The 18079-nt window shown below is 36.9% G+C and overlaps 1 protein-coding gene across 4 annotated transcripts in view; it reads left to right on the forward strand.

Moving 5' to 3' along the window:
• USH2A (usherin) overlaps positions 1 to 18079 on the forward strand; it is a 391511-nt gene that overhangs the window by 166694 nt on the left and 206738 nt on the right. For all 4 annotated transcript variants that reach the window (XM_064414216.1, XM_064414218.1, XM_064414217.1 and 1 more), the window contains 3 exons: positions 340 to 525; positions 12191 to 12304; positions 14631 to 14792. In XM_064414216.1, coding sequence (XP_064270286.1) covers positions 340 to 525; positions 12191 to 12304; positions 14631 to 14792 — 462 coding nt within the window. The remainder of the gene's footprint in view (positions 1 to 339; positions 526 to 12190; positions 12305 to 14630; positions 14793 to 18079) is intronic.

Here is an 18079-nt window from a genome sequence, read left to right on the forward strand (position 1 = left end):
TAATGCCTGAGCTTGTTAGCTACAGACGATCCACCTCCTCTCTTTGTGAGTGTTGCTTAAATATGTTTGATACATGAAATGTTTTTGGAAAATTGCAGCAAGACAAGAAGGAATGTTATGTGATCAGATGGAGTTTTGATGGTTTTGAAATATAGCTTAAACTGAATAGCTCAAGATGTGCAGTCATATTAAATCAATGCTGAAAAGTTACAACTCTAATAAATTGTATTTATGCTAATGGTTGAGTCTGATTTACTGCAGCCATTAAAAGTGAAGAATAGGGGCAATAGTCTCCTTAGAACTGCCATTTTCTCTATTTTCTATTTTATCCTTCTACAGTTCCACAAAATGTGCCAACTCCCTCAAGAGCTCACAGTATAAATGGTTACAGCATTGAGGTCACCTGGGACAAACCAGCTGGGGTCATAGGTGTAATTGAGAAGTACATTTTGAAAGCATATGAAGCGGATGGTCCCGCTGTACCCATCACCAGTGCTGAGCTTGCTGATGCTGGAATGCTCACAGGTAAGTGTTGTTAAGTACCATTTTTTAGGCATATCTAATAACACAGGATGCTTATCCCTCCTTTTGTTGATGTATAAAATACTACTTGTCTGTTTTTGTGTATACACAGCATAGATAAAGCTTGAAAAGGTAATTATTTGTGTCAGCATCCCCATAGCGATTTACTGATTTCAAAGAACAATAGAAATTAAGATACAGCACAAATACTAAAAAGCAATTCCCAAACTATTTATGGTCTGGGGGAAAAAATACTTTTTTTGTTTGCTTCATATTGCTTCATATTGGTGATTTTTTTTTTAATCCCTTTCCCATTGTTCCATCCAGTTCACCTAATTTATTATATGTGGGTCCCACATGATACTGTTTGACCTGATGTAGGAAAGCAGTTGATATAGCTGCCTAAATTTGATCATATAAACCTAACTGATTTCAGTGGGAAGTATCATACATTTGTGTTACTCTGTGGTTGATGCCACTGGGATGTGGAGGTAGGCTATTATGGAATTAAGAAATTCGTGGCTTTGTGTTTATAGGGTGAGAATGTTATAGAGAAAATTTTGGGACATTTCTTCCTGCCAGGATAGCATGGATCTGGCTTTCTGTTCTCTGTGAACAAACTGCCTTTTCTGACTGCTACAAAGTTCCCTGGGAAGGAAGCGTGTTATAGACAGGAATCTGGATTATGTTATGTGATGACTAAATGGGGCAATAGTGCAGACCAATAGATTAACTTTTATGATCTCTAATGTCAATTCTGTAATTAATAACAATTCAAAAAATGGTAATGACGCAATGCTCTAAGTTAGTACTTTGGTTTGGCTCGGGTTTGGGCAGTACAACAGTCTTGGAAAGTGTGTTAACCCTCAGACAGTGTGTTATTTCCTAAGTCCAGGTAATAGTTTTTACATAAGTATGTATGGTTTGTGATGTTTCTCTGCCATAACCTATGTACATTTTCAAGGGAAAAATTGCACATATTTTATTTTCTTTGGTTTGAAATATCTTAACTATTTGTGAGTAGTGACCTTTCCAGAACTGCATGGGCTTTCTATCCTTACTGTGATTTCTTTAATGACCTTGTTGATTTCAACATTCCTTATAATTATCTATGCTACAAGACAATATAGACTGTACTGGTAGAAATTAAAGACCGAGACATATGGATTAGGTAATTTGCTCACAGCTGATGGTCAGAACCAAAATGTTGTTTAACTTGTTTGGCATTGTGCCATCATTGTCTGTCAGGGTTATGAAAATGTCTGCATCAGGCTGGACAAGTAAGAGGTTATCTGCCTGCAGCTTAGAGGAGGTGGAAGAAGCAACATACCTTTACATTAAATGAAGACAGTAAATGGATCCTGTTTCTTTAGCCTATTACAGCAGATAGAATATAGAATCATCAAGGTTGAAAGAGACCTGTAATATTATCAAGGCCCATCATGAACCCAGCACCATCACAGTAACCCCTAAACCACTAAACCACATCACCTATCACCAGATCCAGACATCTCTTAAACACTTCCAGGGATGGTCCCTGGGCAGCCCATTCCAATGCCTGTCCACCCAAACAGTGTAACTTGTTTCTAATACCAAATCTTAATCTCCCTTTTCACAGTTTGAGGCCATTTCCTCTTGTCCTCTCACTGTAGGTACAGAAAAAGAGACTGTTCCCCCACCTCACTACAACCTCCTGTCAGGGAGTTGTAGTGAGCTGTCAAATAATGCAAAATAAAATTATGGAATCATAGAATACCATGTTGAAAGGGAGCTCAAGAATCATCTGATCCAATCTTTCTTGGCAAAAGCACAGTCTAGACAAGATGGCCCAGCAGCCTTTCCAGCTGAATCTTAAAGGGTCCAGAGCTGGGGAATCCAGCACTCCTGGGAACATTATTCCAGTGGCTGATTGTGCTCATTGTGAAACTTTTTGTCTTGTGTCCAGTTGTAGTCTCCCCAGGAGTAACTTGTGCCCATTACCCATGTTTTTTTCCATGTGACTCCTTGTAAAAAGGGAGACTCCATCTTCCTTGTAGCCACACTTTTGATACTGGAACATCGTGGTAAGATCTCTACGGATCCTTCTTTTCTCAAGGCTGAACAAACCAAATTTTCTCAGTCTTTCCTTATTTGACAAGCTACCCAATCCTTTGATCATCTTTGTCACCATTCTCTGGAGTCTCTCCAGTCTGTCCACATATTTTTCACACAGCAGGGACTGAAACTGAACACAATGTTCTGGGTGTGGCCTGACAAGAACTACGTAGAGGGGAACAATGACTTCTTTATCTCTGCTGGAGATGTCCTTGTTGATGCAATCCAACATCCTGTTGGCTTTGTTTGCCACAGCAGCACAACGACCATTCATATGACCCAAAGAATGTAAGAATATCTGTGTTCAAATATGGATCTATGTGTCAGATTATGACCCTTAGATGAGCTCAGTTGGTTGGGGCATGGTGCTAATAACACCAATGTTGTGGGATCAGTCTCTGTACAGTCCTTTCACCTAAGAGTTGGACTGCATGAGTCTTGTGGGTCTCTTCCAACTCAGAATATCTGTGATTCTCTAGATGCTCAGGAAGAAAGTGTAAGAAATGTGCTAAGCATAGAATGAGTCTTCCTGTTAGTACAAATTCAGCTGGTTGGTTGTGGAGTTCTTCTGCTGAAAGCTGCATCTGGACCATCCTGCCTAATGGTTTATGGTAGAATTGTCTTTATTTTTCAATGCATTTATTCTTTCTGTTTCTGTAACTGCTGTGGGAGTAATTGTTCCAGTTCAATTTTGTGTGTGTAAGATGTGCTTCCTCTTGTTATTTATAACTCCTGTCCAATAGTTTAGTTATGTATTTTCCAGTTTTGACATTGTATGAAATATGTAATTCGTGTCCTCATGGTGAGGTCAGAGCTGAGGCAGGTGTAAATTAAATCACAAATCCAAAGTAATTTTACTTCAGTTTATTGATTTCAGTGAAGACTACACAGGTAAGCAAGTCAGTGGATATTGAGAACTAGTTACCCACAAATATGACACTCCAAGGAGACAGTGTATCTTTCACTCATGAATTATCTTTTCTGGTAAATCAAAAGTTAATATAAACACAGAACCCCACAGAAGGTGCTGTCTTTGCTTACTTTTCAGTTTGCTCTGAATGAAAATTTTTGCTTGTTCTCTCCCTAATTTCAGGGACATTTCTTTAGAAATTCTTTTGTTGCAATCCATGAGAAAATGCTTCAGTAACCCAAACGGCCAGGCGTGCTAATGCAACAGCAGAAAGGCACCACAGCTCTCTGTGGGGTCATTGATGAAGAATCTATGGTATTTTTCCATGCCCTCTTTGAAATTTTCATTCCCTGTCAGACCTAGCCACTGCTTATCTGCTGCTTGAAATGTATCTGAGGGCACTGACAACCCTCTGTCTTATTTTTTTCCTTGCAGCTTTTTAGGCCCATCTGTTATGTTTTGGTTTATACTTACACTGTAGATTTTTTTGAACAATTACTCTAGGGTCTTGAGTCATAACTGGAGCACAGTAACAAAAAGTTAAGAGCATTACCCATTTCTCAGAAGGCTGTACTGAGTGTGTCACATTCAGAAGAACCTCTTGTACCCTTGTCAAGAAGAAGAAAAGCTGAGCTAAATATTAAAAGTAAAATAGGTCTTTAAATGACCATAATCCCACAGTCTCAGAGGCCTATTTCTGACTCCTCAGAAAGCAAAATCCTTCAAAATCTGACCCTTGTAATCTTCCAAAATGTCAAACTGTTTTTTCATTTTCATCCAAGAAAGGAATATTCATCAGATTTAAATCCTTTAAATGAGGTGTTGAACCAGGAGTTTATTGGATAGGATGATATATTTCGACATAGTGTGCAGTATCTGTATTCCAGGATGAGAGTATAAAGTTAGAGTGTAAGTTTTTGGGATTTAAAAAGTACCATGCTTGCCCATCTAACCTTCAGAGACGCATGTAATAACATTGATGCAAAGTAATAAAGGAAGTACAGAGTCACCGCACGTAAGAATTTTTTTCCTAAAGGCTGGATTGCTTTCTTCTGCATTCTGGTGCATCCCACATGCTGACACCAAAATTTGGAACACAAGTTAGAATCAGTATTGAAACAAATGGAAGAAGCTTTAGAACACACTGTTTCAGTGTGGTCTGTGATCAGCTTTTGCTTCTACTTTCCTTTGGAATCTATGATATCACAGGGTCATTTGGGTTGGAAGGATTGTCTAGTCCATGGCCCCACCTCAAGCAAGGTTGACTGGAGCAGGTTTCCCAGAAACACATCCAGTTGAGTTTTAAATATCTCCGTAAATGGAGATACTTCTCTATGAGAAGTCTGTTCCAGGTTTGCTCATCCTCACAGTAAAAAGTGATTTCCTGTGTTCTCTTGGAATTTAATTTTCTCCCCAGAGAAGTGGTCACAACACCAAACCTGCCAGAGTTCAAGAAGCGTTTGGGCTGTCGGAAACATGGTGTTATTCTTGGGGTTGTCCTATGCAGAGGCAGGAGATGGAATCACAGAATCAGCAATCACAGAATCATTTAGGTTGGAAAAGACCTGTAAGATCATTATGACCCATGATCCTTGTTGGTCTCTTCCAACTCAGAATATCCTCTGATACTGTGATTCGTGTATTTCAATTTGTGTCCATTGACTCTTGTCCTCTTGCTAGGCACTACTTAGAGTAGTCTGGCTGCTGCTTTGTTCCCCCCATAAGGTATATTTATACATTTTGATAGATCACCCTGAGCCTTGTGTTTCCTGAGATGATCAGTCCTAGCTCTCTCACTCTCTCTCAGAAGAGATGTGCTCCAGTTTTTTTACCATCTTAGTGGCCCTTTTTGTATTATCCAGACTTGCTGAGGGTGCAAACTTCCCTCATCATCAAAGTCATTGATAAAGGTATTGAACAGTATCCCAGAACCCTGGGATACACCCCAGCTGTCTTGCCTCTGTGTTTTGTGCCACTGATAACAATCCTCTGGTGCTTCTCTTGTCAAGCACGTACAAAATCCCCATTTTATAATTCAAATTTCTCTCACTGTAGAATTCAGGAGATTGACCAGCATCTAAACTGTGGGCTCTAATGATACCTAGAAATAATAATTAAATAAAATGTGCTGCAAAATAATTCACACACAATTGGTATTTATTCCTCTTAAAGATTTGTCTTTCAAGTTTGTATGATTTTGCAGTTCATCCCATCTCTTTCATTGTTGCAATAGGCAAGGGCTGATGTTGTGGCTGCACACGTGGTAATGAGAAAATTGTGGTTGACAGCTGCCATTCCCTCCTTCCCGTGACACGTGTTTGTAATTACGTTTCACCTTTTAGTCTTTTATGCTCGGCAGATGAATATCTCAGGAAAAGTTAATTTAATGATTTAATATGGTTAATCACAGTCTCTGAGCTGTGCTGTGATTTTGAAAGCTCTCTAGCGGGAGAGTCTCTCAGAAGAGGAGACAGGGCCACCTGCCAGTGACAGATCAGCCAGGGCTGGACAGTGGGGCCATGGCGCTGGGGGAAGCTTGCTGCCGGCCTGGCAAATGCCCATGCTCTGGCAAATGCTGTCAGCTGAGAGATTGTCCCTCTCAGGGAAAGCTCTGCCAGTCCCCTGCCAAAGCAGCCTGTGGCTTTGGGACTGGCCTCTGCACCCTGACTCTGATGGGATTCGAGTGTCTCTGTCTGAGATGGATATTAGAAAATGTGGTTTCTCTCAGGCTTATTTCATCTGTGTGGGATGAAATGAGCAGTTTACCACCAATGGAGAGTTTGTTGTGTAAAGCTGTTGGTGAATTGCTTGGGCAATACTGTCATGCACTTGAAATTACTAGAAAGCTCTCTATTTGCACAAATATTTTACACTCAAAGCATTTCTATACCACAGTTAATGAGATTTTTAAAATTTCCTGAAAGGGATTATTGTAAACCAACTAAGATAAATGTATGTAGGGCCAGAGCACTAGGAGGACTCCCAAATCCCTGCTCCAAGCTGAGACAAATTTCTAAAGTTGTAGAACTTCAAATGTAAATAAGAATGTTTGGCTGGGGCAGCTACTGCAACAAGGGGTAGCTGATAGATCTGTCTGTGCCCATTAGGTTTCTGTGAGTTGTCAAGTGGTGCTTGAGCTCCTAGTGACTCTAAGTCAGAGTGGCAGAATGTAGGTTCCCTTCTCCTTTCATTTAGCTGGCTTTAGACCAGTGGCATATTTTTCTTAATATGAATTTTAAAACTAATTATATTAATATTCTACAGTATTAAGATTCAGACTTGATTGAGTTTAGACCTAAGTGAAGCTTGTTTACAGTCCAATGCTGTTGTATAAATTTATTCCTACAAAATGTAAATTGTGTGATTAAATAAATAATTTTATCAAAATTACATCAACTCTAAGATACATACCCATATTTTTAGTAATAAAAAGTTAATTTCTTAATGTTTTTCAGGTTAGAAAGGATTATTATGTTGTTATAGACATATTAAAAATCTGCAAAAAATTAAACAGTATTTCTTTGTTTCTCTACAAACTTTTAAAGATAATCGTACTGCAGAAAATAAGCAATGATTAAGTTATTTGGAATGATCGAGGGTGATCATTCACAGTGATAGATATTACAAAGCCAGTACTCTCTGTAGTTAATTAACTCTTGGTGCAAAATTGCACTGTTCAGTTAAGGTTTTCTGCAAACTGAAGCAGCTGGAGGGTTCCTTGTGCTATGGGGAATGTAACAGGATTCATTGAACCACTGCAAACTGAATCACATCTGCAAAGCCAGTGGAACTTGTATATAGTTTGTTATTAAATGTTTCTGTTGGGAAAAAAAGGGTCTTTCAAGCCATCTAAATGCAATAATTAAAGTAAAACTTATGTTTGTTCTTATAAGCCATAGAGTTGGAATAAGAGCCCTCATGTTGAGTAGTTCTTCATTTTATGACTCATACTATACTTAGTTAGAAGGTGCTTAAAAAATGCTGATGTATGTGACAGATTGATGTGCACAGGCTTTAGGTTCAGAATTGCATATGTGGAAGACACATGTACTTAAACAGTTTTTGCTACAATCTGTCAAAAACAAAGTCAGTTGAGGACTTCCTTTTCTGATCAGTGGACTGTGATTAAGTGTACTGTGGCAATGATGCATCTTGACACACAAATGACTTTGTTGGACAGATGCTGTATAACCTCAGGCATTCAAGTTAGCTAAATAATCTGGGTTTGGGGAGGAGAGATTTGGTAATTTTTGTTTTTAAAGCTTAGACAAGAATTAAGGTAAATCTAAAGGTCAAGTGTTGTTTCAATTGCAGCAGGTGTATTTCAAAATAGGTCCTCATTAAATAGCATGTTAGGGAGGAAACAATGAAAAAATCTGGCAAAAAAAGTCCCTTTGGCAAAATGATACACTCAGTTTTTATGAACAGAATAATAGCCCTCATACTGTAGTGGTAAACCTTTTTTTTTTTACTTTTTATTTGAAGTTTTCCACTCAAAATATGCCACAATGCTGTGGAATATGTCTGTTTTGTCTAAATGTATGAGAACTCCCTTTGAGAGGTAGTGAACAATAGAAATATCTGCCTTATGGAGAAGTGAAGGGGGAAAAAAGCTGCATATGCAATATTCTTATATACTATATGCATTAAAACATTGAATGGAGTGGACCTAAATATGCAACTACCTCTGACTAGCCCACACACCCATTTTACCATAAATTCATTGTTGACCCCTTTGCTATTGCCCAAGTTGTTATCCCTTCACTGCTAGAATGAACCTAGCAGTTTCTCTCTTGCACAACTCTAAACCTCGACTTCCGATATTGCAAATAATTAAAGACCATTTAAATAAAAGTATAGACAATTAAATACTAGTTTTGCATATAAAGTGGGCTTAATGTTCTAGGTGTGATTCCAGATCACTCTTTTAGACTGTTAACTTTACATTCATATTTAACAAATGACATTATTCAGTTTCATGGGGTCACTGTGTCAAAATGTCTGTATTAGAACTTTAATTTATTTCCAAAGGTTCTTTGGGCAGATAGGAGTGGTGTGTTAAAATGATTTAGCATCTCCACTTCCCCATGTGGATTTTAAGGCTTCGAATGTAGTCTCTGATGTAAATTTTAGGTGGATTCGGCTGTTCTGAAGTGGCAGACTGAATGTGTGGGACCCGTATCCCAAATGTGCAAGGCTGACCCTCTTCTTAAATATTGATGATGTCTCTAATCCTATCTGCTGATCAAAGTGACAATTTATCCGCCTCTCCCCTGTTAGCATTAATAGAATACATGCAAGTGTGGCCAAATTTTGCTTTGTTAGCACCCCATCTTGGAAAGCCTGATGGACTCTTATCAGATCAGCAATTATTGTGTATAGACAAGAGATGCCAGTCTGAGAGTGTGATAATTGAGGAGTTAGGGAAAGTTTTTTTAAAGCTGTCAGCTAACTTCATTGGATCATAGGCTATTTTTTACTGCAAAATTTATTTTGCTGTTCTTTAAATTAATTCACGTGTCTCAGTGATGATCTTTGCTGTGGGACTGCTGACTTTGTGTTTCAGCATAGTCAGGTGCTGAGTGTAAATTTCACCGACTGACTGAAAGTGCAGGGGAAATGAGTGGGTAATGAGAGCAGAGCAGCCAGTTCTTTAATTGAATTAAAAGCTGGGTGACACCAATGCAGACACCTGTCCAATTACAGACAGGCCAAGGTGTTTACCATTGCTGTACAAGCGATTTGAAGATGACAGAAATCTTTCCGCCCACAGATTAACATAATGAAGGAGAACAGATTACAGTGGATGCTGGCCAAACAGATAGGATGGCAGCTGAGAAAAAAGTAGTTTGCTGAAGTATGTAAATAAAATCTGCACACTTTCTATTGCCTACCTATGCACATCTGTTTCTTTGCTGAAGAAAAATAGCGCAGGAGTACATGTGAAGGAAAAAAAAACATTAATTAGGAAATGAATAAAATATTTTTTAATTTGCTGCCTTTACTGAATGAATTTTTTAAACAAAAACCTCCTGTAGCAAAAGGGTTTATTTGTTTGCTTTTTTTTTTTTCCCATGCAAATTCTCTCAGCCATTCACAAACCTACCTATGCAATGGGAAGTCTGTTGTGCTACAGGTGCTTCATATAAAACCTCCCTGCTTTGTCAAAAGTAAATCAAACAGTCCAATCCAAACCTTCTATACGTCCTGGCATCTTTTTGGATATATCTGATATTCTACAGCTCTCAGTGCTTGAAGCCATTGGTAACCCTATAGGATGTCTTCCATGAAATGTCTTCCATGAGGAAATGCAAGGAGCATTATTTCACTGCTTCATAAGAAACAAATGCTACAAATGCAGAAAGTGCAAATCAAGCTAAATTGCTTCCTAAAGCACTACAGAGTGAATAGAGAGATGGTGTATATACGATGCCATACTCCTCTTGGCCATGAACTTGCAAATGTCACAGTTAGAGGATTTGGTTCCTAGTTGTATTTGTTTGTGGAGCTAATTTCCAAAGCACCTTTTATAGTTTCCTGGGTTTAACCCTCTGTGATCTGGAAATAAGTGGAAATACTGTCTTGTGTAAAAAAGATGGTTTTGACTAATGGAATTTCTGTGATGCACAATTTTGTGTAGCTTCCAATAATTTATAGGCATAGTAATGCCTAAAGGGGTAAAGGGGGGGGGGGCATACAAGAAAAGGAACTTCTTGCAAGGGAATGTAGTGAAAGGACAAATGGTAATGTCTTTAATCTGAAAGAGTTTAGGTTTAGATTAGATAACGGGAAGAAATTTTTTACTGTGGGCAGTGGCACAGGTTGCCAGAGTAGTTGTGCAGGTCCCATCCCTGGGGCATGCACAAGTGTTCAAGGTCAGGCTGAATGGGACTCTGAGCAACGTGGCCTGGTGAGAAGTCTCCCTACCCATGGCAGGGGGCTGGAACCAGATGATCTTTATGGTCCCTTTCAACTCAGACCATTTTATGAAAACTTTATTTCCTATTTTCTATCTTTTTGATGGCTCCTAAAAATATTCTGTCCCTCACAGAAAGATTACAGGGACATTTCTTTGGTGGTGACCGACACAGCATTTTTCTCTCCTGTCATACTTAGATTGGATGTCAGTACAGGTCTCCACTGTTAACTGGGGATTTGCCAAATCAAAACTATAATCAGAGAAAGAAGGTGCTGGTCAAGTGGTTTTATTTTAACAATACTCTGATGTAGAAGTGATTACTTCTGCATATTTCTCCATTTCTACAAGTAGAAGTGCACCCCAGAGAATTCAAATAGAAAGATCATTGCTATTCCAACCTTTGAAATTTTTGATTGATTACAAGAAAGAGCATTAATGTTACTAATTCAGTGAAAGTTAATCTCGTATTTTCCATGTGAACACATCTTTTACTAGACACAATATAAACTTGTACAGACTGATGGTTCTACTCAGAAAACAATAATTTGTGCTGTAGCTGTTAACTTCCAATATAAAATTCTCCATGGCCTTTTTGTGATTATAAACGACTTATGAGGGGAAAAAATATTTTTTTAATGAAACACACTTATGTTGCATTCTGTTAGTGTAGTAACGCAGTGAAGAGCAATATTAAGGACTAATTTTGTCTACCTGACTGTGTACATGTAATGCTGAGGCGATTTTCAGACTTCTTGTACTGTGGGGCAATTGGCCAGAAGTTCTTTGACATGCTGTTTTGAAATAACATAGTTTGCTATAAATTTTATTTTTTTAATGAAACACCACATTGATTTTGTAGAGCTGTGACAGTCGAAATGAGAATTTGGTTTGAAATAAAACTTGGCATGAATTTGCCTTCTTTTAATTACTTCTGTATTTAGATTTTATATTACTTTGTTGTTGGACTTACTTTGAAGTGGGAATTGCTGATGTTTCTTAAAATGACTCTAAACTAAATTTTCCCCCTTGTAATCCTTCTGTATATATATATAATTCAAAATGTTGCAAAACTTCCTGAAGTGGTAAGCAGTTATTTGATATAACATGGAGCTGATTGGTATGTGAAAATTTAGTAACTTCACTAACATAAGCAGGACCTGAAATAGAATAAGGCCCCAGATATTTACTTCTTGTAAACCCTTGGGTACTGTCTCACCTGAATTATGTTACTGTTGTTAGTGTAGCAAATGTATGGCCTATATGCTGCTAGTGAATGGAAAACAAGTGGGATGTTTCATAAAAAAGAGATTTCAATTTAAGGATGAATAAGGACATTGTTGGAGAGAACTCATTAAAAAACTTTTTCTGGGAGACAAGGAATATACCTTGGAAAAACAAAATTATTAACTGAAAAAATTTTGAGACAGAGATTAAGGAAAAAACTCCTACATTGTCACATTAAAATATACACCTTTATTTTGATGTAGTATCTGTTTCAGTGAGCATGACTAAAGAAACGCAGGTGCATATTTATTACTGAAAATTAAGTAAAATATAATTTGCTTTTAAATTATTTTGTAAAATTTAAACAATGGATAGGAGGAACGAAGCCTTAAATAATTTTTCTTTTCCACCTGTAACAGTGGGAGTCCATAGTACAAAAGTTTATTTTCTCTCTGCGTGTGTCTGCATGCAGTCAGTCTGTACACTGTACATGCATAACACCTTGTTTTCTTGTATTGCAGGCGTATTGAGGGGCTTGCATCCCTTCACAAAATATGCTGTAACCCTAACTGCTTGCACTTTGGCTGGCTGTACTGAGAGCTTGCATGCATTGAACATCTCCACTCCACAAGAAGGTAAAGTAATTTCAAAGGTCTTGACTTCCACATTTCAGTCATGAATAATAAAACAGGAGAAGAGCTAAACGCTGCAAAGCCATTTGCTGGAAAACCCCAACCTAATTTGATGACAAAGTGCATTGCCAGACCATAATTGCTCCATTTTTTGGGGGGTGCGAAAATGAATCAAACTCCATACCCTTTAATGACATGCATCTTTAATAGCTGTAATGCAGATTAATGGGCTTTTTAATTGCTGTTACATTGTTCATGCAAGAGCCTTGTCATTAATATGAAGCATCTGAAAGATTAATGAAAGCTTCCTCATTTTACTATGGCTCAGAAGTAAATCTAGAGACAGTCTGACTAAAAAGAATTGATTGTATGGCACAGTATGAAATTGAGAATCAAACGGTTGATTTCCATGGTTTCTTTTAACCACTAAACACCAGCAATAGGCAACAATTATTTCAGTGTGATGAAACTGCCAAATGCCAATTGAGTTATTTATTAATTGCTGTTTAGATTTTTCCCTTTTTTTTCCTAAACACTTTTACGTGTTGTTGTGCTCAAACTTAAAGGTTGTGAGCGTAAATTAAGGCATTCTATGCCTACATTAAGAGATAGGGCACAAAGAAAGAAAAAATGCATTCAGTTCTGACTTTAGAGTCTGAGCTGTTATGTATTGCACATCAATTACTAGAACAAATGCCCCAAAAATATCGGCGACATATCTAACTTCATTCTCAATTAAAGATAAAGTGCACATCTCCTGGTTCTGTCATTCTAAAGCCATATTAATCTAGTTAAAATAATCAGTTACTCCAAATCTACAGCAGTAGAATAATGAAGACTTTGACATGTATTTATTGGACAGTAGTTAATCTTCCATGATGTAAAGTAGTTTTCAAAATTCCCTCCCTCCCACAGGTCTTTGTTTTATCTTCTCATGTAAACTAGGTTGTAATACTGTACCAAAAAAGAAAGTAAAATTTTAGCATGAAGCCATGTGAATTTTAGCTATAATAATTAAAAGGATGCTGAAGTGTTTAACTGCTGCCAAAGCAGGTTGTTGTGCAAGGTATTGTCATGATGAGGACAGTGCTGAAGATTGCAGTCTAACATTGCTAGAACAGAGTTTTGGCATGACCATGTTAGTAACTGCCAGCAGCACCAATCAACCCCAAATCCAGTTATTGCCTCTTGGATGCTCAAGATAAACTGATTGAGATTGTCTGTTGGCGTTGTCCATTAAAGGGTGCAGCCTGTGACGGCCAAATACTTAATGGACCCTGTGATATTAAAATGAAACACATTATTTCAATATTTGTGTATTTCTGCTGTGACATAGCAATTAAAAATAAGTTGTTTATGTCCTGTTTTCTCAGCTTAGTGAATAAAGCAGAAATCCTTACCTGTCATAATGGAATGGTTTAGGCAAGAGTAGATTTTTTTTTTTTTTCCCAGAGATTGAATAAAGCCATGGGGAACATGTGTTTTATCCCTCAGAAGAATTGAACAAAAAGTCAATGCATAGAATTTCTATTTTTGGATGCTCTTGTTGCATGCTCTTAGTAACAATAAATTGGTGATACAGAAGACAGACACCATATCACACCCTCCAGCTATCCCTGTTTCCCTATTGAAACATTCATTACTTTATATTGTTTTCACATTGCCAGGCACTGCTAGTTACTGTTTTAAATTGCTAGCACAGAGCTTGTAAATTACAAGATATTTCTCCCAGACTAAGGCCTCAGCTCTGCTCCCCTTGCAGTGTTCACTGGGATTCCTTGTGCTTCTAATACATAACTCATTGGAACAGTGAAAGAACTTGATTCTTAAATTATCCATTGCTAACTTCTGGTATATTATATATATAAAATCTACATTCAACAAACATTACTAAGTGTATTGAATTATGAAAAGTTTGAAACAAGAGGTAGTGCCTGAGAATGCATCACCTGGGTTGGAATGATCGCTTTAGGAATAAAAACCATGAAAGAAGAAAAAATAAGAAATCTGTATTAAAGAAAGGACTGCACTAAAATCTTGTGCCTCTCACCTTGATCAGAGTTACCAAGGCGGAAAAATAAAATTATGGAAGAAGCATAATTATTCTCCTAAAAGCAAAGAGTATATTGCTGTCTTTCATAGAACTCTGTTTGGCTAGAAATCCTCACATAATATAGGAGACTTCTAAAAATTCTGGTATGATGCAGATATAAAATCTTTTCTGAAACTTCAGCTTTGCCAAAAATCATTCTGGTAGTAGCTTCTCATTGAAATTCTTTATTATTTGTAGAAAGACAATATAGTATAACTTTATACATTTTTTCACCAGCCCCTGAAGAAGTGCAACCACCCACAGCAATATCCTTTCCCACATTCCTGCTGATGAGTTGGAGTCCACCCAAAACACCAAATGGTATTATTACCCAATATACTTTATATATGAATGGGATACCAATTTACTCTGGAAATGGAACTAAATATGTTGTAAAAGGTGAGTTCTCTGCTAGATAGCATATCAGATGTGTATTTCATGGTTGCAATAAACAATTGCATTATTGACCCCTCCTCATTTCCGAGGAAAGAAAAACAATTCTAAAATTGTCTGGATGCACTTTAAACCCTGTTGGGTTTAATATTTTAAAGCATCTTACTCTTTGTTGGGACTCATAGAAATTAACACCACCATGGATGGTGTAGTTAAATCTTGTGTTTCTTTCATGGGATCTGAGTCATGTTTTTAATGGTTTTATAACATTTTGATCTCATACCATCCAGCTCTCAAAGCAAGTAAACTGCCAACTGTTGAAGAACTTATATACAGGTTTAATAGTTTTTCTTACTGTTCCTTAAATATTCTTATTCAGAGAGATACCACATTGCTTACCTGAATAGCCTTTAATTAATTTATTAAAAATATAACAAAGAATATGCTTTCTTCTGATAATAGTTGTGCCATGTGCCAATAGCCAAATTATATCAATACTCTTAAACTGTTTCACTGAAGTTAAGTTCCTATTACTTGGCAATACAGTGAAGTATGGTAATCTGACTCTCTATTTTAATGTAATTGATGTAATTTACAGAATTATCCAAATTACTTGTTCAGACATTATACAAACAACAACAAAAATAATAATAAAAAACAAACCAAAACAAGAAAAATTCCAACAACAACAACAAAAACCAAACAAAAACCCCCAAACAACCAAAAAAACAAAAAACATGGAGCTAAAAGTGCCATGCCACAGCATAAGCACTATTGTGGACACATCAGAATTTGTATATCTTGGCAGATACAAGAGGAAGTGAAGCATTTTATATTGGACAGCTCAGGGGGAAAAGGGTACCCAGGCCCTACTTTCTTTTTAATGTAAGGCCTTAAAATTCAAAGCCATTTCTGCATCTTGAGTCAGTATAAAACATATTTAAAAATTCATATAGTTCAAATTTCTTTGCCTTGCACAGGCCATAAGGTAGTGGTGTGGTGGGTCAGTTTTGACACTGAAAAATGAATCCAGTTAGAGAACCTCCTGAAGGCTGTTGATGATTGCTATAATAAATAGTGCACACTTTAAGTCAAACTTTTTCATTCTGTATTCAAAGGTAATGGATTTTTGGTAACCATAGTAACCTTAGTGTATTTCTGGATAAATACATGAAGTATATACATTCTGGTTTTATTTTTGAATATAAACTACCACATTATGTATTACTAATAATATGAAAAATAGGATAAAGGTTAGCATAATGACAGCTCAAACTAGTGTGCATTTTTCTTCTGCAAAAAATAAATATTTATCAAAAGTGTAGGTTCAATTAATTTCTCCCCAATCTCCCCAGTTTTCTGGTATTCTTGCAGTCCCATTTATCTTTTTTTTGCAAGATATCCATTAATCTCTCATTGCCATATCATTGCACTGTTCTTAAAATTTTTGAAGTGCAAATAGTTGTGCTTCCAATCTTACTAAAATCATTACTGAAATTTCATCATAGGTCCATCATTTAACCAAAATGTTCCTCTGCAACCTGGTTATAAATGGGCAAGTGATATAAAACATTTGAAGAAATGTTCACCGTTATGTTGGTTGGTTGGTTTAGATTCATGTCTGCTTGCAGTCTGAATTATAGCCAAAATGAATGCTTATTGATAGAAATTATGGTCAAGTAACTTCTGTAATTCTTCTTTGAAAAGATAGAAAAGCATAAGTCTTCTATCCTTAAATCTTGAGTCATATGTTAGAATACATGCAGCTGAAGTAGTCAGACAAAATTTCATCTGGTTCACAAGTTTCCTAGAGAAGCTCTTGTTGCTTTTATGTTGAAGTTATTTATTTGTATTTTACTAGAAATTTGTATATTTTTGATCCTATTGAACATTTCATGACTTTGGATTCAATTAACCTAAGGCATGGATCTAAAGAAAACACAAAGTCCTAACTTATTCCAAAGAGAAGGCTGGATCAGATTATGTTACCATAAGCCACAAGACCCACTCTTTTATATGTGGTGTGGAGATCAGTCTGTTTACTTTGGATCCATTTTTTTGTAGCTGCCAGTTTCTCCTTCTGCCTGAGGGAGAAATGGCAATGTGAGCCAGCAGGCTGGGATTTGGGTCACTAGAAATCCCCAGTCCTTTTGAATTGGGTTTATTCAAGATCATGCTTAGATTTACATATATCTTTAATTTGACCTGATTTTGCTTCCTTTCAGAACCCAAAATTTTCCACTTTGTAGGCTAGATTTAAAAGCGGTATAACATGATCTTCTTATTTACTTCCCCAAGGGCTACAGTTTTGGTAGCTGGAGCTTTGGTTTTGGAGTATTGTGTTTTACATGTCTTGACTTTTTCTGTGTAATTATCCTTTTGTTTTCAACATTTATGCTAGTGGTGTTGCTGACTTATCACCACAAAATATATACTGTTGACCCTAAACAGAGAGATAAAGTTCATTGTCTCCAACATCTGCTTCCTATTTACTCACCAAAATAATTTCCCTCATTTAGGAACTATATTACTTAGTTCCTGGTCAGTAGTCAGGAACCAGAAAAGTTCCTGACTACTGGCCAGGATGCCAGTCAGTATACCACAAAGTCATAGATTTTTTTCTGTGTTTTTGAAGTGCTGTATCTATTGAAATGTGATGGTTTTCTAAGCCTTTCTTTTTAAGAAGGCATAAATTCTGTTTAAAAATTAGTACTTCACTGGCTTTCATTTCAAACCATAGAAATTGCAATCAGTTTAGGCTAATCAATCCATAACTTGAGGAGGGATATGTTTTCTCAACACCATAATGGCAAATATATTGTTAGATTAATTTCTGATCTTGACAGTTGTTGAGGGCTTGAAATACTCATTGATTTTCATGGAAATTCAAGTGTTTGTTTCCTCTAGAGGGCTGAGCTGTAATTAAAAAGGAAACCCTTTAAAAGCACATATGGCAAATGTACACTTTACCACATTGAAAAAGGAGACCCATTAGGCATCCATCATCCATTAGTGCCTTTAAATATTTCCCCCATATTGACAAATTTGGTTTCTGTGTTGCAAGTAATAAAACACTGAAAGGAGCCAGCCCCTCTACCACAACACCTGTATTAACTGTCTGCCTATGATTTTTCTGCCTCCCACCTTTATGCATTTGCTTTATGTGGTGTATGTTTACTTGCTCATGCAATCTGGTTTATATTTCACGTTCTATATTCCAGTGAAAGCCTAATCTCTCCAAGGGATGAGCCTGGAGGAAATAGTCCCAGATTGCAGGTTGAACTTCAGCTGTG

The sequence above is a fragment of the Passer domesticus genome, chromosome 3 (genome assembly GCF_036417665.1).
Source record: "Passer domesticus isolate bPasDom1 chromosome 3, bPasDom1.hap1, whole genome shotgun sequence".
In the NCBI taxonomy this organism is placed as follows: Eukaryota; Metazoa; Chordata; class Aves; order Passeriformes; family Passeridae; genus Passer; species Passer domesticus.